This window comes from Scyliorhinus torazame, chromosome 21, assembly GCF_047496885.1.
Source record: "Scyliorhinus torazame isolate Kashiwa2021f chromosome 21, sScyTor2.1, whole genome shotgun sequence".
Taxonomy (NCBI): Eukaryota; Metazoa; Chordata; class Chondrichthyes; order Carcharhiniformes; family Scyliorhinidae; genus Scyliorhinus; species Scyliorhinus torazame.
This window is the reverse complement of record NC_092727.1, coordinates 10,338,957-10,360,700: the sequence shown is the minus strand read 5'-3', so window position 1 is coordinate 10,360,700 and position 21,744 is coordinate 10,338,957. Positions and strand designations below refer to the sequence as shown.

Sequence of the window (21,744 nt, the reverse complement as noted above, 5' to 3'; positions counted from 1 at the left end):
AGTTGAACACAAAATAGTTGATTACATTTTGGAGCAATGTTCCAGTTGGAAGATGGTTAAATACATTTTGATTTGAGAATCAGTGGGTTAGACTGTCTCCTTTCACCTCGGGATCTGAAGTCCGACACGTCCAACAGGGAGTAAGGTCATTTCTGTCAGTTGCTTATATTCTAACTTTAATCGTGTTTACACAGTTCCCAATGGGTAGCAGCAGTTCACAGCACGAAGCTATCCAGCAACTTGCAATGAAAAGATCAAACACCTCAAGAATTGCGTGTGAAACAGGAAATTTCACAATCTGGTTTGGCCTGACGCAATTGTTTTTAAATCCGAAGGCTTAGCCTACATCTTTATTATTGTCACAAGTAGGCTTACATTAACACTGCAATTAAGTTACTGTGAACATCCACTAGTCGCCACATTCCAGCGAGTGTTCGGTTACACGGAGGGAGAATTCAGAATGTCCAATTCACCACACAAGCACGTCTTTCGGAACTTGCGGGAGGAAACCGGAGCACCAGGAGGAAACCCACGCAGACACCGCACAGACAGTGACCCAAACGGGAATCGAACCTGGGACCCTGGCGCTGTGAAGCAACAGTGCTAACCACTGTGCTACTGTGTCACGACTCTCTGCTGTGTTACACCCAATCTAAATGCACATTCCCAGTAATATTAGCAAGTTTGCTTTATTGACCAGTTATGGTCTAAATGTCACTTGGTTGAATCCAAAGAGGCAGACCTCTGGAATGAAGTAAAGCTCTAACTCGGAGTTGACATTATACGTACTTAGTGTTGCCATGAAATGCAAACCGGCAATAAAACTGCAGGGTTTTCAAGCTTGATGCTGAAGCAACGTGCAGAAAGGAACTCTCCAGGAAAATCACCCCCAGTCCAACATCGATGTCCCTTACTGAGCACAATAACACATTCTCCTTCCTTAGGTCATTTTGGCTTGGTGTCACACTCCGTTTTATGACGAGCCTGTGAAGCACTTTGGGGCGTTTTATTACGTTGCTGTATAAATATAAACTGTAGCCGCTGATGATGTATGAAGGGTGGAGAACCAGACTTTGAAAGGTGCAGTTGAATATTTGACACACGCGTGGTTAAATCGATCTCTACCTTTCATCGTAGCTCAGGTTTTTATCTGCAAACTGCTCCAGGAGTGTCCGCTCGATCACCCGCTTGGAAGCTTTATTCTGGAAGAAGTAGATGAGGACGTGCTGGAGCCGAGGATCATTCTGGGGTGTTGGTTTATCCTTCGCCAAGTCAAACAGCCGTGAGTACTCTTCATGGAATGCCTAGGAATGATTGGGGGGGGGGAAGAAAGATCAAGATACAATTTAGCACTAAAATATTTCCAAAGGTGAAAACCTAAAATGATTTTTTAAAAATTAGTTTTTAAATAAATGCTGGGATATACTCAAGTGCCCCCCCCCCCCCCCCCACCTCTCACAAGGAACCCTGCAGGGATCAGTTCTGGGTCCTCTGCTGTTTGTAATTTTCATTAAAGACTTGGATGAGGGAGTTGAAGGGTGGATCAGTAAATGTGCAGACGATACGAAGATTGGTGGAGTTGTGGATAGTGAGGAGGGCTGTTGTCGGCTGCAAAGAGACATAGATAGGATGCAGAGCTGGGCTGAGAAGTGGCAGATGGAGTTTAAACCTGAAAAGTGTGAGGTTGTCCATTTTGGAAGAACAAATATGAATGTGGAATAACGGTAGGGTTCTTGGCAATGTGGAGGAGCAGAGAGATCTTGGGGTCTATGTTCATAGATCTTTGAAAGTTGCCATTCAAGTGGATAGAGCTGGGAAGAAGGCCTATGGTGTGCTAGAGCTCATTAGCAGAGGGATTGAACTTAAAAGCCGTGAGGTGATGATGCAGCTGTACAAAACCTTGGTAAGGCCACATTTGGAGTACTGTGTGCAGTTCTGGTCGCCTCATTTTAGGAAGGATGTGGAAGCTTTGGAAAAGGTGCAAAGGAGATTTACCAGAATGTTGCCTGGCATGGAGAGTAGGTCTTACGAGGAAAGGTTGAGGGGCGACTTGATTGAGGTTTATAAGATGATCAGGGGAATAGATAGAGTAGACAGTCAGAGACTTTTTCCCCGGGTGGAACAAACCATTACAAGGGGACATAAATTTAAGGTGAATGGTGGAAGATATAGGGGAGCTGTCAGAGATAGGTTCTTTACCCAGAGAGTAGTGGGGGCATGGAATGCACTGCCTGTGGAAGTAGTTGAGTCGGAAACATTAGGGACCTTCAAGCGGCTATTGGATAGGTACATGGATTATGGTAGAATGATGGGGTGTAGATTAATTTGTTCTTAATCTGGGACAAAAGTTCGGCACAACATCGTGGGCCGAAGGGCCTGTTCTGTGCTGTACTTTTCTCTGTTCTATGAACCAACTTAAAATAGGAAAGGTGGAGAGGGTTCATAACTGTTGTGCAGCAAGCAACACAGCTACTTTATAGGTCCGATCAAGTCAAGAGGTGGGGCTGGGGAGTAGAAGTGCTCTTACACGAACTCCGATAAAAAGACTCCAGACAGATCACTAACTTGTGAGCTGTAGTATGTGTAGTTTTGGTCTCTGCATTTAAGGAACGATATGGTGGAAGTAGCACAGCAAAGGATCACTAGATTGGTTCCTGGATTACCTTATGATAATAGGCCGAGTAAATTCAGTCTTTTTTCTATTGAGAATGAGGGGTGATCGCACTGAAACATGCAACATTCTGATGGGGCTGGTGAGGATAGATACAGAGACTGTATCCCCTGACAGGGGAATATAGAATCCATGGAATCCCTGCAGTGCAAAAGGAGGCCATTCAGCATGTCAGGTCTGCACCAACCCACCAAAAGAGCATTCCACCTAGGTCCATTCCCCCGTATCCCCATAACCTAACCTCCACATCCCTGGACACTAAGGGGCAATTTATCATGGCCAATCCATCCAATCTGCACAGCTCTGGACTGTGGGAGGAAACCGGAGCACCTGGAGAAAACCCACGCAGACACGGCGAGAAAGTGCCAACTCCACACAGTCACCCAAGGCTGGAATTGAACCCGGGTCCCTGGCACTGTAAGACAGCAGTGCTAACCACTGTGCCACCGTGCTGCCCAAGGGATGTTCATGCCTTCAAGATGCTGAGAGAGCGAGTTGTGTTTTTCTGTTTTGCTCAAGAGACCCTACAATCTAGGACTCTTATTTGGCACACAACTTATAATAATAATCTTTATTATTGTCACAATTATTATTATTAATCACTCATTAACTCTGCAATGAAGTTACTGTGAAAAGCCCCTAGTCGCCACATTCTGGTGCCTGTTCGGGTACACAGAGGGAGAATTCAGAATGTCCAAATTACCTAACAGCACATCTTTCAGGACTTGTGGGAGGAAACCAGAGTGCCCAGAGGAAACCCACGCAGACACGGGGAGAATTTGCAGCCTCCGCACAGTAAGTGACCAAGGCTGGAATCAAACCTGGGATCCTGGCGCTGTGAAGCAACAGTGCTAACCACTGTGCTGCTGTGCCACCCACTCTTGGTCTTAGTGACATATCATTTTACATTCCAACTTCTAACATGTCAGAAAGCTTTTTTTCGCTTCAAGATAACAAGCTGCCAACTTTTTAAGTAAAGCCACTTAAAGACAGTGCACTAATTAAGAGGGCTGATACATCAATGTCAAAAAACGTGCAATGAAGCTGTATCTTAGTTACTTTCCTTCAAATTAATTAACATCATAACTGTTATGGATCAGAACACATGTTTAATATCCTAATGGGATTGAATTAGTGCCACCTCAAGATGTTTATAGGCGTGTGATGTGATCATAGGTGCCTGTAATCACTCACTATAAGTGCTAATTTTGGAATGATTGGTTCGAGAAAATGATTCTCACATAAAGAATAAAAGGCTCCCATTAATTTAAATGAGTGTAAAATGTAATTACACTACCAACAGCATGGGCGGAGAAAGGGAGACCCTGTCAAAGTCCAGCTAGATTTCATTCATGCTACAACTGTTGTGTTTGTACAAAGTGATTTCACTTTGCACAGATGCTTTGCTGGGAGTTGCATGTGCAGCCTGAGGCTAGAGTCAGGCTCTGTCATCCTTACTTGGGGTCCGGCCTACCTGTGACTCCAGATCCACAGTAATGTGGCTGACTCTTAACTGTGCCCTCAGTGGTGAACAAGAAATGCTGACCCAGCCTGTGACGCTCACGTCCCGTGAACTCCTCGATACCAATTCATGTGACACAGGCTGGGTCAGTGCAAAGCGGAAACAACCTTCAAACTTTGCAGAACTGATGAATCATTAGACTCAATATTTAATTTCCCAAAGTTCAATCTTGTATTCATTGGAAATGTTTCCATGGTCAGTGAACACCAAGCCTATTTCCCCCACTCTATCAGATCGTGGCTGCTGTCCTTGTTTCTCTAATGCTCAAAACCCACACCTATCAAAATGATCTCTCAATTTTCAATTGATTCCCAACCTCAAACGTTTCTGGGAGGGGGTCCACTACACTTTACGTGATGTCCCCTTCCTGACATCATTTCTGAACGATCGAGTTCTAACGTTAATGCTCTGCCTCCTTCCACTTTGCTTCATCCACCAGAGGAAATAGTTTCGCTTGATCTACCCAATCAACTCATTTCATCACTTCTTAATCTGCTTTATTCATGAGGGCCAAGCCTAGACTAGCAATGCGGAAATTATAGCACTGATGGCTCAAAATATCTTCTAATGTTTGACAAAATGATGCAATTTAGTCCTTAGATGTCACTATCGTTTGAAGTAGGCAGAAAATATTATAACTGTGACACCATTGCCTAATTTGACAGCCCATTTGCCCTATTTCTAACTATCAAACATCCTGGGAATCAGTCAAACAAAACAGTGGGGATGGACAGCGGGGTGTCATGGTTACCAATCATGCATATTTCGAAGTGCAAAGCATGATTGTTATTGGAGCAATTTCATTTCACGGGTTCTTTGCTGTTCTCCATTTCAGGCAACACGACAGATGCACAGGCCAGAGGATTTGGGTGACCAAGCCTTTGTGGGTCACTTTAGTGTACAATGCAAAGTTTAAATCAATATTTTCATCGATGTGCAGGTGCCTCAAGTTGTTGGCACAAAATTATCTACCATTAACTGCGACCCTTTCCAAAACTTCCAGGACCACCATATTCAAAGACGACAACCAATCAAATAAGACACTTAAACACAAGTAGAATGTACTCATGGGCTGAATTACCAGGTCCCGGAGATAGTGAGTGGCCCCTGCCTGGGTCAGTAGTCCACCACCCATTCAAGAGGTGCAATAATAGATTTACAGTGCCAGTTAATAGTCACACAAGGTCAAGAACAATGGTGCAACCTTACACAGAATAACTTGTTAAATTCATTACCCACAGTTTAGGAATGAGCTATACTGGCCTGGGAGGTACAACTAAAAGGAAATAAAAATACAGATGTTGGAAAACTGAAATAATAAAATTAAATTCTGGGTTACCGCCTAAATGTGTTTTCCCATTCCATTAATCTACTGTGCATTTTCAACAATTTCTACCCTTGTTCCATGAGTTTGAGCTAAAACCCTGCTGCTTGTCTCCTAACTCTCACCAAGTCCCATTCATCCATCACCGCCTGTGCTCGCTGACCTGCACCGACTCTGATCCAGCAAAGCTTCAATTTTAGAATTCTCGGCTAATTTTCATATGGTCCCACCCCCTTCAGCATTCAGAGATATCCTCCAATTCTGAGCTTTGGAGCACCCCAAATATTAATTGCTCCACCAATGCAGACTGGGCCCCAAGATCTGAAATTCCCCCTTTAAACCTCTCCCGCCTCTCTCTACTTTTAAGATGCTCCTTAAAATCTATTGCTTTTTCACGGTGCCGAGGACCCAGGTTCGATCCGGGCCCCGGGTCACTATCCGTGCTGAGTTTGCACATTCTCCCCGTGTCTGCGTGAGTCTCACTCCCACAACCCAAAGATGTGCAGGGTAGACCCACGCTAAATTGGCCCTGAATTTGAAAAAAAAAAATTGGGTACTCTAAATTTTTTTAAAAATCTATTGCTTTGGCCAATAAGATTTTGGTCACCTGTCCTAACAGTTCCTTAAGTGGCTTAAGTGTCGAATTTTGTCGAATAACGCACTTGAGAACTATAAATAACTTGTAACTATAAATGCAAGTTGGAGTTGAAGGTATCAGTTTTAATTCCAGGTTTATGGGTTATGCGGAGTTAGCCGGTTGCCGCCACAGCATCACTTTCAACATCATTGGGACTTGGGAGAGGGATTTGACAAAGAATCATCCAAAATGTTAGCTCCCTTTTCTCTCCACAGATGCTGTCAGACCTGCTACAATTGTCCAGTATTTTCTGTTTTTGTTTCAGATTCCAGCTTCCGCAGTAATTTGCTTTTAGTTTTTCTGCCCCTGATTGCTATCCAGTGGTCTGCTTGGGTCAGTATTTGCAAGTGGAGGCCAGACAAGTGACTTTAAAAAGGGAATTGGTTGAATGATTGAAGGCGATACATTTGCCGGGTCATGGGGAAACAGCTGAGAGATTGCGACTAGTTGGATAATTCTTTCAAAGAGCTGGCACGGACACAATAGGATGAACGGCCTCCACCTGTGCTGTAAGGTTGTGTTGGAAACTGTCTCAGCATGAGGAGCTTATAAAAGGAGGAGGGGGAGTTGGAAGATATCAGAAGACATTAAATCCACAAAATATTTACAAAACCAAGGCTGAAAATCAGCATAAAAAACATCTGCAAAGTTGCATTCACAGCAAAGCACAAGACTCGCAGAGCACTTAATATTATGTACCTTTCTGAACCCTGCCTCGGCCCCATCCCGATCATAGACTTCTCTGGACTTGGCAATAGCCAGGATGATGCCTTGCATAGCCGGGCTTAACATTTCCTGCCACAAGAGGGCAGAAGGAGGAAAGACAGCAGGAATAGACAAAGAGAGACAGGTCATCAAACCGCAGAGAAATATAGGACCCAAGTCTTAACGCACACCACAAAATCATTCATCAACAGCATCTACACATGGATGGCAATGAGGGAGATATTGGGCTATTGAGATATTGAGTACCTTGTCCAGAAGGACATAAATTGAGAATCAGCTGAGTGTTTATAAGCAGGGGAGGTGTTTACTCGGAAAGTAAGGATATGGAGAAAGGAAGAAAAACTGAAGTTACATAGAACATAGAACATATGGTGCAGAAGGAGGCCATTCGGCCCATCGAGTCTACACCGACCCACTTAAGCCCTCACTTCCACCCTATCCCCGTAACCCATTAAGCCCGCCTACCCTTTTTTGGTCACTAAGGGCAATTTATCATGGCCAATCCACCTAACCTGCACACCTTTGGACTGTGGGAGGAAACCGGAGCACCCGGAGGAAACCCACGCAGACACAGGGAGAATGTGCAGACTCCGCACAGACAGTGATCCAGCAGGGAATCAAACCTGGGACCCTGGCGCTGTGAAGCCACAGTGCTAATCACTTGCGCTACCGTACTACCCTTTCTGCTACCGTGCTGCCCTTACAAATAAATACAAATAGATAGAGGCTTCAGGGCTGCGTGGCATATCCTGACATCTACATTCTTAAAAGATGTGCATCCGTCTATATCCATCTCTTCACATTTCTGTACTGTTGACTTATTAACAATTTTTTTTCCTGTGGCAATCTAGACCAGGCCAGTAGTTAGAGGAGTCCCACCCCCGCCTCCATAGGGAGTGCACCAACATTCTAAGGGAGTCCACAGGGATTCTGTACTACCAGAAACAGTAATGGATGAGAGTTCCACAGTGGCTTTTCAAAGGGGATTGGACAATTATTTCAGAAAGAAAATAAGTGCAATATTACAGGGAAAGGGTAATTGGGGGAGGGGGGGGGTTTAATAGATAGCTCTTTCAAACTCAAAAGACCATACAACAACATTGTTTACCGTGACTTAACATGCGCTGTGACAAGATGGCAAAATATTAATTCGTTCCAGAGCCATTGTGGAAAAATATTGAGGAAAATTAGGCATTTAATTAATTCAATGCACATTCCAGGGTACAAGTTGGGTTGGGAAGGGGGAATTGGACAGGGTGAAAACCCAAACTAGTTTTATCCCTTTACAGAAGTCAAGTTATGGAGCGGCAATAATAAAGTTGCAGGAAAAAGTCCCAAGCCCAGTGGTGCACAACATGTGGAGAGGGACAAACTGTGAACATATTGTACCTTGCACTGGAGTAAAATATGGCATTATTAAAAATAAAAAAAGATGGTGTCTCGCAAAAGAAACTTTTTTTTGCATTTGCAATAATCTTAAGAAGTATTTTTCCAACTTTTAAGTATATTTCTGACACATTTAGGGCTTCACATTTGCATCACCTACCACAGTAACTGTATGAAAGAGTTCCACTTCACAATGACACTACAGTTACAGTGTGACTACAGCCAAGACCCCAAACCAATGCTCAAGTGAATACATCCTGTAGGATGGAATCTCATGCTGGGCTTACACTGGTCTACACTGCACAGGGTCAGCACTGGGGCAAAGGCACCACAGATTCGCAGTGGTGCTAAAATTAAGAGGAGCGATCTACCTTCTTTGAATTTTAATCTAAGTCACTTCAAAAGATAATTGAGGGATCACAGATACTCCTTCAGCAAAGAATGGTTAATGTTCTCAGCTGGTTATAAGGTCTCCCGTTGACTTGGTACCTCCTCATTGTAGCCATCAGCATCGTGTCGAACCGTAACCGTCCCAACATTAGGTATCTCCACCTCAGAGATTTGGGTAGCAGTGCTTTCAGGCTGTTGTACTTGCTCTCTGGCTGGCTCTGGCTCAGGCTCCACTGCAGTGTCCCTGGTCTCCTGCTCTGTGTCTGACTAGCTCAGCCATCATTTAGGGTGATGGGGGAAGAGCAGAAAGGAAAGTGAACAGGAGGGAGGGAGGGAAGAAGAGGAAAAGAAAAGATGATAGAAGCAGGTAAGAATGATAATCAAGTTAGGCATGACAGAGCGCACCTATTGGTGCTAAAATACAAACACACCCCTCGAGCAGAAGTGCATTATGTTTGGGTACAACGGTGTTGCAGTTACTACCGGACGAATAATCCCGAGCCCTGAATTAATGACCTGGTGAGAGGAATTCAAATCCCACCACGGCTGCTTGTGAATTTATTCGAAGTAATGGTGACCATAAAGTTAATAAAAATCCAACTGATTCACTAACGTCCTTTCGGGAAGGAAATTGGCCATCCTTACACGGTCTGGCCTATGTATGACTCCAGAGCCACAGCAATGAGATTGGCTCTAAACTGCCCTCAAATGGCTGAGACCACTCAGTTGAGCCAAGAGCTACAAAAAGCTATAATCCACAGGGACCTCAGCGGTTCAAGATGGTAGCTGACCAAACGTTTTCCGAGGGAATTAGGGAATAGTTGGTGGACTTACCAGCAGCTCCCACATCCCCAAGAAAAAAGTTTTAAAGATGCATGTGATTGTTAGATGGGGAATAGACTCAAAATTGTTGCTCCCACTGTATAGCTCACACATAAAGGATAGGCACCAGGACAGGGTTGTGAAGGGTTACGGTGCCATAGTACACATTCAGTAAGTGTGAGGTGATGCATTTAGGAAAGCCCAACAAGGCAAAGGAATATACAATGAATGGAAGGACCCTCGGAAGTACAGAGGGTTAGAGGGACCATGGGGCACGTGTCCATGGATCCCTGAAGACAGCAGGACAGGTAGCTAAGGTGGCTAGGAAGGCATATGGGATATTTACCTTTATTCGCTGAGGCACTGAATATAAGAGCATGGAGGATATGGTGGAGCTGTATAAAACGCAGCTCAGGCCCCAACTGGAACAATGTGCGCAGTTCTGGTCACCACACTATAGGAAGGATATGATAACACCGGAGAGGGCCCAGAGGAAGATTCCCCAGGATGTTGCCTGGGCTGGAGCGTTTCCCCAATCAAGAGAGATTGGTTAGCCTGGGATTGTTTTCCTTGAAGCAGAGGAAGCTGAGGGGGGACTTGATTGAAGTGTATAGAATTGTGAGGGGCATAGGCAGGATGGATGGGAAGGAACTTTTCCCCTTAGAAGTGGGGGTCAATAACCAGGGGGCATAGGTTTAAGGTAATGGGCAGGATGAGCAGGATGTCTAGAGGAGAAGAGAGGGAAAACATTTTAACCTAGAGAGCGGTGCGAATCTGGAACTCACTGCCTGAAAGGGTGGTAGAGGCAGAAACCCTCACAACATTTAGGTAGGATTTAGATGAACAGTTGAACCATCACAGCATACAAAGCTATGGGCCAAGTGCTGGAAAATGGGATTAGAGTAGATGGGTATTTGATGGCCGCCGCAGACACGATGGGCCGAAAGGCCTCTGTAAACTCTCTGACAATTTGAATGATTGTGCCAAACAATGTTTCTTGGAAATGAACTAGATGATCAGCTCGACTTCGCTCATCACCCATATGACTCCTTGGTGTAGTCAGACATAACGTCAGCTCCTCCCCTCACTCATTAATCCCTGTTGAAATGGTTCTAAACACACAAATTAAACACATCTCCACTGATGGTTCATGTGGACTGTGGAACCCTCTTCAACTATGACTCCCCTTGTGCAAGCTCATTGCCCCGTGGTCCTGATCGCTCCCATGTACATCCCCCAAAACTGTGCCATCTCGATGTACCAACACATTGCATTAGGACTTGCCTGGTGCTCATCCATCTCCTGGTCACATTCCTCAGAAATACCTCAAGGTACTTTGCACATGTGGCACAATATTCACGAGTCGAGAAGTGATGAAGTCAATCGAGGCTTTATTAAGCAAGACTTGTTCCCCAGCAGCTCAGTTACAGAATGCGGCTGCTGGGAGAACCCGGGCTCTTATACTCCGCCTTACTGGGTGGAGCCAGCAGGCGGTCCAATCAGGACCCAGTGTCTGTCTACCAATAGCCTCTCGGCATCACAGGTACCGTACTACCCCTAATACATACCACCACATTCACCCCTTGTTAAAAAGGAACCCGGCGGGGTGGTGGGCCGCATGGTGGTAGGGGTTTACAAAGCTGGTCCTGGACTTATCTCCATACAGTGGCTATGCCTTGATCTCAACAGTTAACTATTTACAGATTTTGGCCGACTTATTTACAGATTTTTGCTTTGTCACCCGGATTCCACGAGTCGAGTGGGTGCCCTGGTCGTCCTTGTCGATCGTCTCAGCCCTGGTGGTGGTGCAGGTGCTGGCTCGGGCACTGTTGTCTCTGGGAGCATTGCGCTGTTTGTTCCTGTTTCACTACTCCTGGGCGGGCACGGGAGGAGGACCGATCCACCCGGGAAGGGAGCGGCTGTGGGGTGCGCCGGCGGGAGGGAGGGGGTGATTGGTGTTGGGGGGGTGTGTGTGTGGTTCCAGCGGGCGCCAGGTCCCGCAGGGAGACCGTGTCCTGTCGGCCATCGGGGTAAGCCACGTAGGCTTACTGAGGGTGTGCATGGAGAAGATGAACCCTCTCGACCAACGGGTCCAATTTGTGTGCCCGCACATGCTTTCAGAGCAAGATGGGTCCTGGGGCTGCCAGACAGGTCGGCAGCAACGTTCCGGAGGAGGACTTCCTAGGGAAGGCAAGGAGGCGCTCGTGAGGCGTTTGATTAGTTGTGGTATACAGCAGCGACCAGATGGAGTGGAGTACATCTGGGAGGACTTCCTGCCAACGGGAAACTGGGAGACTTCTGGACCGTAGGGCCAGTAGGACGGTCTTCCAGACCGTACCGTTCTCCCTCTCTACCTGACCGTTCCCCCGGGGGTTGTAAATGGTCGTCCTGCTCGAGGCAATGCCCATGCTGAGCAGGAATTGACGCAGTTCGTCGCTCATGAAGGAGGACCCCCTGTCGCTATGGATGTATGCGGGGAAACCGAATAATGTAAAGATGGCGCAGAGGGCTTTAATGACCGTGGCCGCTGACATGTCGGGGCAGGGGATGGCGAAGGGGAAACGGGAGTATTCGTCCACCACGTTGAGGAAGTACGCGTTGCGGTCAGTGGAGGGGAGGGGGCCTTTGAAATCCAGACTGAGGTGCTCAAAGGGACGGGAAGCCTTTATCAGGTGCGCTCTATCTGGCCTGAAAAAGTGCGGCTTGCACTCTGCGCAGATTTGGCAGTTCCTGGTGGCTGTTCGGACCTCCTCAACAGAGTAGGGGAGGTTACGGGTCTTCACAAAGTGGTAGAATCGAGTGACCCCCGGGTGGCAGAGGTCCTCGTGGAGGGCTTGGAGACGGTCTACTTGTGCGTTGGCACATGTGCCGCGGGATAGGGCATCGGACGGCTCGTTCAGCTTTACGGGACGATACAAGATCTCATAGTTATAGGTGGAGAGCTCGATCCTCCACCTCAAGATGTTGTCGTTCTTGATTTTGCCCCGCTGTGCATTATCAAACATAAAGGCTACCGACCGTTGGTCAGTGAGGAGAGTGAATCTCCTGCCAGCCAGGTAATGCTTCCAATGTCGCACAGCTTCCACTATGGCTTAGGCTTCCTTTTCCACTGAGGAGTGGCGGATTTCTGAGGCATGGAGGGTACGGGAGAAAAAGGCCACGGGTCTGCCCGCTTGGTTGAGAGTGGCAGCCAGAGCTACGTCGGATACGTCGCTCTCGACTTGGAAGGGGAGGGACTCGTCGATTGCGTGCATCATGGCCTTTGCGATATCCGCTTTGATGCGGCTGAAGGCCTGGCGGGCCTCTGTCGACAGGGGGAAGGTAGTGGACTGAATTAACGGGCGGGCCTTGTCTGCGTATTGGGTAACCCACTGGGCGTAATACGAGAAGAAGCCCAGGCAGCGTTTCAGGGCTTTGGAACAGTGGGGGAGGGGAAATTCCATAAGGGGGCGCATGCGTTCAGGGTCGGGGCCTATCACTCCATTACGCACTACGTAGCCGAGGATGGCTAGATGGTTGGTGCTAAACACGCATTTTTCCTCGTTATAGGTGAGGTTGAGGGCGTTAGCGGTCTGGAGGAATTTGCGGAGGTTGGCGTCGTGGTCCTGCTGGTCATGGCCGCAGGTGGTTACATTGTCGAGGTATGGGAATGTGGCCCGCAAACCGTGCTGGTCAGCCATTCGGTCCATCTCCCATTGGAAGACCGAGACTCCGTTAGTGACGCCAAATGGGACCCTTAAAAAGTGGTAGAGCCGCCCGTCTGCCTCGAAGGCCGTGTACTTGCGGTCACTCGGGCGGATGGGAAGCTGGTGGTATGCAGACTTAAGGTCCATGGTGGAAAAGACCTTGTACTGTGCAATCCGATTGACCATGTCGGATATGCGGGGGAGAGGGTACGCATCTAGCTGCGTGTACCTGTTGATGGTTTGACTATAGTCTACGACCATCCTCTGCTTCTCCCCAGTGTTTACAACTACCACCTGGGCTCTCCAGGGACTATTGCTGGCCTGGATTATGCCTTCCTTCAGCAGCCGCTGGACTTCAGACCGGATAAACGTTCGATCCTGGGCGCTGTATCGTCTGTTCCTAGTGGCGACGGGTTTGCAATCCGGGGTGAGGTTCGCAAACAAGGAAAGCGGTTCAACCTTGAGGGTCGCGAGGCTGCAGATAGTGAGGGGGGGTATAGGGCCGCCGAATTGGAACGTTAGGCTCTGGAGGTTACATTGGAAATCTAACCCTAGGAAAGTGGGTGCGCAGAGGTGGGGAAGGACATAAAGCCGATAATTCTTAAACTTCCTCCCTTGCACGGTTAGGTTCGCGATGCAGAACCCTTTGATTTCTACGGAATGGGATCCCGCTGCCAGGAAAATCTTTTGGGTGCTCGGACGAATGGAAAGAAAACAGCGTCTTACCATATCCGGATGGATAAAACTTTCCGTGCTCCCAGAGTCGATCAGACATGGCGTTTCGTACCCGTTGACCAGCACCGTTGTTGCCGTTTGGAGCGTCCGGAGCCGCAACTGGTCCAGGGTCACCAAAGCCAGTCGTGGTTGTTGCATCGGGGCGTTTCCTTCAGACCCCGTGGAGCCGCCTATGCTGGAGTCCTTGGCTATCAGCCAAGATGGCGGCGTCCATGGATCGCACGCGGTCGGGGGCTGACAAAATGGCCGCACCCATGGATCGCACGTGGCCGGGGGGGTCACAAGATGGTGGCGCCCATCCTCCCCGCGTGGCGTCCGGGACCCAAAATGGATCATTGGGGGGGGGGGGGGGTTGAGTCTGCTGTCCCCGCTCTCCCCCGGAGATTGCGGCGACCCCCCGGGACTAGCACACCGCTGAGTAGTGCCCCCTTTTGCCGCAACTTTTACAGATGGCCGAGCGGGCCGGGCAGCGCTGCCGGGGGTGTTTCGACTGCCTGCAAAAATAGCAGCGGAGCCCACCCGGGTGGTCCGGTACTCTGGCCGCGCAGGCTTGCGGAGGGGTGGGGGGTGCCGGGGAGTCGGTCGCAATGGGGGTCCACGGACCCCAAGCGGCTGCTGCGCGGTCGGGGCCGTAGGCGCGGGCATTTTGTGAGGCCACGTCGAGGGAGGCCGCAAGGGCCCGTGCCTCTGTGAGCCCTAAAGAGTCTCTCTCTAGCAGTCGCTGGCGAAATTGGGAAGAAGTCATACCTGCCACAAAAGCATCCCTGATTAGGAGCTCCGTATGTTCGTTTGCACTCACCGATGGGCAGTTGCAGTTCCTTCCCAATATCAGCAGCGCGCTGTAGAACTCATCCAGCGATTCTCCGGGGATTTGCCGTCTCATCGCGAGTTGGTGGCGTGCGTAGACTTGGTTTACGGGCCGAATGTAGACCCGTTTCAGCATGGTGAGCGCCGTCGGGAAATCCTCCACGTCTTCGATGAGCGTGTAGATCTCCGGGCTCACCCTGGAATGCTGGACCTCCATTTTCTGGTTTTCTGTGGTCCGGCCGGCGGCCGTTCGGAGGTATCCTTCGAAGCACGCTAGCCAGTGTTTAAATACGGCCACTGAGTTTGCTGCATGGGGGCTGATTCACAGACACTCCGCGGCGATCTGGAGCTCCATAGTCTTTTTAAGTCTGCTTAATAAATTGTGGCACAATCAATTACTCACAAGTCGAGAAGTGATGAAGTCAATCGAGGCTTTATTAAGCAAGACTTGTTCCCCAGCAGCTCAGTTACAGAATGCGGCTGCTGGGAGAACCCGGGCTCTTATACTCTGCCTTACTGGGTGGAGCCAGCAGGTAGCAGATCCAATCAGGACCCAGTGTCTGTCTACCAATAGCCTCTCGGCATCACAGGTACCGTACTACCCCTAATACATACCACCACAGCATACAATTGCTTTTTATTTTTCATTGCAATGAATACCTCTAGGCAGGCAAATCTCACAGCCCACTTGCCTCGATTGCGGATGAGACTCTGATGACCAGTTAATCGGTTTACAGCAGTGCTGGATAAGAGGGGAATCCTGATTAGGACCACTTGGAGAAGATCTTGCCCCAACCCCATTGTGGTCGTGTGAATTTGAAAATCCACCTGGATTATTTGATGGGCAATATCTCTGACAATGCAGCCTTCTCCATGTGGTGCAGTAGCGACCGAATTACTTCAAAATGCAGCCACATTGTTCTTCGTATCAGAGCACAAATTGATATAAAAACATGTGCTGCAGCCATATTGCACAAAGCACGATACTACGCAAACAGCAAGCTAATCTGTTTCTTGTTTCGGGAGGATTAATAGTCAGGATACTGGGAGAAATTCTTTCCAAGAATGCAGTAGACCCTTTGCTGCCCGTCTATTTACTACCGGAACAGATAAACCGCTCTTTAGATTAATTCATTGTCCAAAGGATTGGTGGATCCGTCTATTGTGGGGGCTCATGGACATTCTCTTCATTAAAATGTTTTTGTAAAAACCAACAAATTATCAAAACCTGATATTGCTTCCAAAAATAACTTAATATTCCCCCCCCCCCCCCCCCCCCACAAGCACAGAAAATGGAGTGTCCACCTACACAGATCACTAAAAATCAAAAAGATTTGTACAAAAAGCAATCAAAAAGGGTAAAGAATACTTTTGCATTCATCTCAAGGGTCTGGAATACAAGGGAAACCAGATATGGTTGGAGGAAACACAGTTTAGATTATTCATTATAATACCCGGACTCCAAGGACTAAATTAAATAGAGAACTTACACAAAACGCGGTTACATTCCCTGATATTTAGACAGTTAAGGAGCAATTTGATCAAAGTTTTGAGATATCAAAAGTAACGGAGAGGGTAGATGGAAATAAACCACTGGTTGGGAATTCTATGATTAGATTTGGAACCAAACATTTCCGGAGTGAAATTAGAAAAATATTCTATGTACAAAGGCTGGTAGAAGTCTAGAACTCTCTTCTGCAAATGGCAACTGGTGCCAGGTCAAATGTTAAGTTTAAACCGGAGATTGATACATTTTTGTTAACCCAAGGTATGAAGGGTATACGGAACAAAGGCAGGAATATGGAAGTGTTAGATTATCCGTGACTGGTGAGATAGGTTCCGGGGGCTAAATGGCATTGTATTATTGCTATGTTCATACCTAACCTGCTTAAAACTGCGATGTTATTTTTCTATTATAACCTCTACAGTAGGAAAGGTGCCAGTGAAATGATTGTGTACACCTCAGACTCTCACCTCCTTCAAAGCAGCCTCTGCCCCAGCGCTCTGGTAAGAGGTTGCTGCTTTCTCAATAGCCTGGGCAGTCTGCTCCTTCACCATGGCAGCGTGCTTGGCAGAAACAGAGCATGTATTCTGCTGGCAGGTTACAACCTCTTCTGCGCGGCACAGAACAAAATAACAATTGGGAGTGAGAATCACCAAACTTTACATACAGTAATGCAGCAATAATTGATCTATAAAAAGAGAGTTCAGAATATTGGTCAAAAATTTTAACTCATAGCCTTAAGATTACATATATACATAAAACAAAACATGATGTATTAGAATTGTGGACTGCATTAATCAGCATCTAGGAAGAACGTAATCTGATGTCTACATACATCAAATTATTAACCTATCCTTCCTCTCCATAATATTGACATCCATTCCAAGGCTAACATAATTAGAAACTTGTAAGATGCAGAGAAAAGCTCGGCATTTTGCATTTCAACAAAAAATAGTCTTGATCTGTGTTCATGGTCAGTTACGTCCTAGAGCCCAACAACCCTTGAGAGCTCTGCACTGGATTTCTGCATTCCTTCAGTTCTGGCCGCTTGTGCATCACTTACCATTGTCGGTCATGCCTTCAACAGCCTAGGGCTGGTGACATTGTCATAAATGCAAGAAATGCAAGGGTTAATGAAATGTCTAGATCAGCTACTCGAGGGAGCAAGAGCTACAAGTATATAAGACATTCAAAGCCTTGTGGGGAGAGAAGTGAAGGAGATAGCTCGAGTACAGACTGAAGGAAAGATAGTGTGAGTGAAAGCGGATCATAGTTTATAATAGTGTAGAGATTAGCAATAGATGAGTATAGATTATATGTTAATTGTCAACTGTGTATTATATAGGAGTAAGTCTCAAATCCCATTAAGTAGTGTTAATAAATGTATAGCTTTGTTCAAGTTAAAGCTATTTTGTGGTCTTTGTGAACAGTACGCCAACCATCCTGAATTTAGCAACACAAAGAACACCCCAGGGCCCAGCACTGGAATTCCTTCCCTAAACCTCTCCAACACTCTCTACCTCTCCTCCTTTAAGACGCTCCTTGAAAGCTATCCCACTGACCAAACCTTTGGTCAGCAGTTCAAAACTTTTCATGTATGTATGTGTCAAATTTTGTCCCGGCAACAAACTCAACCACCAAAGTCGTTTTAAAATGAGCCGCAGCCAGCAAAACTTGTGACTAAAATCGCCGCTATCTTTTTCGATAAAATCACAATGATTTCAATGTTCTGTCAGGGCGGGTCAACCACTTCAGCGCCATGCTAATGCTCAAAGCTCAGCTTCCTCCTCAATGTGCTCTCCATCACTTCAAACCCTGGAATACTGTCCCACCTCATGTCCGCCCTTTGCCACAGAAACCCCAGTCCATCTTTACTCCCCTCAAGACCTAACTCGCCCTGTTAGCTACTCTCTCAGCTCCACAAGCTTGAATCCAACCAAAATGCTGCATTCTCATCAACACTCTGGCCCACACACCCTCTAACTGTTTCTAGCAAAATTCTTCTCCTGGTTTTCACAATCCCTTCATGACCCTGACCACCCCATGATGATGTCCTGTCTTCAACCCCTGATGTCCACTCCGCTCTTCCAAAGCCTCCAATTTCCCACCTACCCATCTGTGACCCCTCATTCAACTATTGTATCCCTTCTGAAATTTTCATTCCAGTTCCCCTGCCTGGCCACCATGCCATCCATTTACAAAAACACATCTTCAGTTTCCCTCTTTACTCCTAATTGGGATCCACGCTCTCCTTTTCTTCCTCACTGAATTACTCAGGCACCTTCCTGCACGAGGAACCTCAATGCAAGATACTACTTTAAGCTCCAATAAGCCATTGCATGTGTTTCCCTAATTGAGACACACAAACTCATTCTTTGCCTGTGCTTCAAAACTATGGATCTCCTTTGTCCTGTTGGCTCTCAGAGCTTAATGAAGCCGAATCATTATTCCTTTATTTTGGCTTCTCTTCTACTCTTTGATACATGGGTAATCGTTCTTCTGCCAGCTCTTTGAAATAACTATCTAATTAACCCCATTTCCCTGAACTTTTCCCACAACCCTGAAAATGTTGCTCCAAGTATTGATTCAATTCCCTTTTGAAAGTTACAATTAAATCTGCTGCCTTTTCAGGTCATGCTTTCTGGATCAAAAAGCTTCCCATAAAAATTCTCATTTTCCCCCTAGTTCTTTAGCCAAGTACCTTAAAACTGCATTTTCTCGTTACTGACCATCCAGCCAGTGGGAAGTTTCTCACTATATGCTCCTCGCAACACTACATCATTTGGAGCAACTCAATTAAATGTCGCCTTAGCCTTCTCTGCTCTAAAGAGAACAATCCAGCTTCACTAATCTATACATAAATGGAAACAAATGTCCCCAAGACCATTCTTGTAAATCTCCTCTGCATTCTCTCCAAGGCCTCGACATCTGTCCTGTGGTCTAGTGCCCAGAACACTGGACACTGTTCACATCCCGCACTGTAGCCTTTTGCCTCGATTTCCCACTAAGACGACAAGTACCTTCTTTAAGAGTGACCACAGGCTCCTGAACCTCTTCCGTGGCGATAAGCTCCTTTTGCGGAATCTTTCGGACCTGCTCCTCATTCCACTCGTCGAGTTCTTGTATAAAGTGCTGGTTGTCTTCACGAACGTACTGCCTGAGTTCGGGTGGAAGGGCATGGATGGCTTTCAAAATCTGCCCAGTTTCCACATCAGTATCCTCTGCAATTTGGATAAAACAAACTATTTTTCAGTATGTCGAGTTAAAAAAAAAAATAGGCTAAGAACTTTTCAACTGGATTGCATTCTTGGTCAAACCAGGGGTTGGCCATTTCAGACTGAGGCGAGGAGAAGTTTCTTCACTCAGAGTGAATCCTTGGAATTCCACATCCCATTTGCCTTGTCAATGCTCAATCATTGGGTGTACTATAGACTGAGGTTGATAGATAGTTCGGCACTATAGACATCAATGTATACGAGGGATAAGAAGGGAACGTGGAGTTGACCTAGAAGATCAGTGATGATCTTACTGAACGGTGCAGTACGCCTGAGGTCCGACTGGCGCCCCCTCCTATTTCTGACGCTCTTGTAAACAGGAATGCATGCACTTCTTACCTTTCACAGGGATATTCCATCTAAGGATGGCGGTTTCTGCAACTATTTTGCAAATTTTAAACTAATTTCAACTATCAAACCATCAGTACAGTAAGCGGTACACATTCTGTGCCCAAAAACGGGTACCGACCGTGCCATACATGTCTAGACCAACATGGCTGTGGTTTTGATGGTTTTTGACAGAGGGAGGAATGTTGGGCAGGGGACTGGAAAACCAAACTGTTGTACTCCACATTGTGCAATGGATTGCTAAATCACTAGGCATACCGTGACTAGTCACAGACAGAAGAGCCCCGAATTGAAATGCTAACCCAGGGTGGTTAAGGTCTCCAGTGGAAGTTGATCCAAAAGGACTTTCGGGGAATGAGATTCTCTCACCACCACCACCACTTGTTTCTGTATGTCACCTTTAGTGTAGCAAACATCCCAAGGTGCTTCACACAAACATTATTAGCTAAAATTTTACATTGAGCCACATAAGGAGAAAATAGGACAGATGATTAAGAGTTTGGTCAAAGATATTGGCTTGAGGAACTTCCAAAAGGAGAGGGAGAACAAGAAGGAGAGAGAGATTTAGGGTGGGAATTCCAGAGTTTAGAGTCTAGGCAGCTGAAGGCATGGTCATCAATAGTAGGGCAATTAAATCAATGATGCTCAAGAGACCAGATTCGAAGGAATGCCAATATTTCGGATTGTTGAAGGGGTGAAGGAGGTCACAGAGATAAGGAGACATGAGGATTTAAAAACAACAAGGATGTGAATTTTAAAATGGACTGCTCACCTGTATAAGCAAGATTAGCAAATGGAACATAGGATAGTGGAAAGGTCCATCTTTTACCTGCAATGAGTTGTGGTAAATTATCATTGATGTACATCAGACAATAAGCACTGGCATTCCGCGACCCTCCGTATGAATCTCGCTGCAGCTCTTCCCACGACGATTCTGCTACTGAGACATCGTTGTACTTGAGCCACATGCTCTGGCTGTGGTCATAGATGTAGGCCCAATAATGGCCAGCCGAAGCCTGGCCTTCGTGTACCAGCACTGCGTGAAGTCGATAAGGAACCTAATTGACAGACAAAGAGGCATCAGTTCATCCAAGAGGAAAAAGTCCATCTGCGCAGAAACAACTAACACTGCAGAAATCAGACCCTGATGTACCATGCTTGCTTGGCCATCTCCATAGTTACCAACAGTGCATTACAGTTGACCCCAAAACCGTATCCCAATCTAGTGGAGTAACTAGCTCTGGAGTAAAAATCATCAGCTGGAATGTCGCCAGGACCCGTGCCTTTGGCTGTGTCCAGTGTACTCGACCATTTCTCAGTATTACGTGGAGTGAATCAAACTGAATGAAGACTGACACCTTTGATGGTGGCGTCATGAGGAAGAAGTCAAAGGGCATCATGCTGATTGGCACGTCTGGCTGAAGAGGATGGGGCTTCCTCTTCCCCTGCGTTGCTTCACCATCCGCCACTACTGTTTGCGACTGGGCCTGACAGCACTCCCCAGCCATCACAGCTCTTAGCTGAGACTAGCTGCCCCAGCGAGGGTGAAGGGATTTGAGAATCCAGGAACTGCCAAGTCTGGATGGTCATTTTAACATCACATTATTGCCATATGCACTGGGCCAAAAAAGGAGCTACTTTTTTCACCCGAGATGCTGATGGCTACATGCACCCGAGGAGCAGACATGGATTTGGTCTTTACCTGACACACTAAGCTGTCCATATACATCTGTTCAACTGACTGTGAGATCTGTGTGATGCTGTCCTTTAGATCTTCAAATAAAAAAGGTACAAACAAATTAAAAGGGTGGGTGAATGAAGTGGACCGGCAAGTCTTAGATTCTTCAACCGTACATATCTGGTTCTGATGAAGGATCATCATGCTGAAACATTAACCCTTTCTCTCCGCAG

At 46.7% G+C, this 21,744-nt stretch overlaps 1 protein-coding gene across 5 annotated transcripts in view; it reads right to left on the bottom strand.

The window, feature by feature from the left end:
* usp28 (ubiquitin specific peptidase 28) overlaps positions 1-21,744 on the bottom strand; it is an 83,638-nt gene that overhangs the window by 7,904 nt on the left and 53,990 nt on the right. For 2 of the 5 annotated variants that reach the window (XM_072486484.1, XM_072486485.1), the window contains 7 exons: positions 21,536-21,606; positions 20,663-20,891; positions 19,231-19,431; positions 16,681-16,820; positions 8,756-8,923; positions 6,854-6,949; positions 1,126-1,304 (listed from right to left, as the gene is read on the bottom strand). In XM_072486484.1, the coding sequence (XP_072342585.1) occupies positions 1,126-1,304; positions 6,854-6,949; positions 8,756-8,923; positions 16,681-16,820; positions 19,231-19,431; positions 20,663-20,891; positions 21,536-21,606 (1,084 nt within the window). The remainder of the gene's footprint in view (positions 1-1,125; positions 1,305-6,853; positions 6,950-8,755; positions 8,924-16,680; positions 16,821-19,230; positions 19,432-20,662; positions 20,892-21,535; positions 21,607-21,744) is intronic. The other 3 variants (XM_072486486.1, XM_072486487.1, XM_072486488.1) reach the window with 3 other exon arrangements.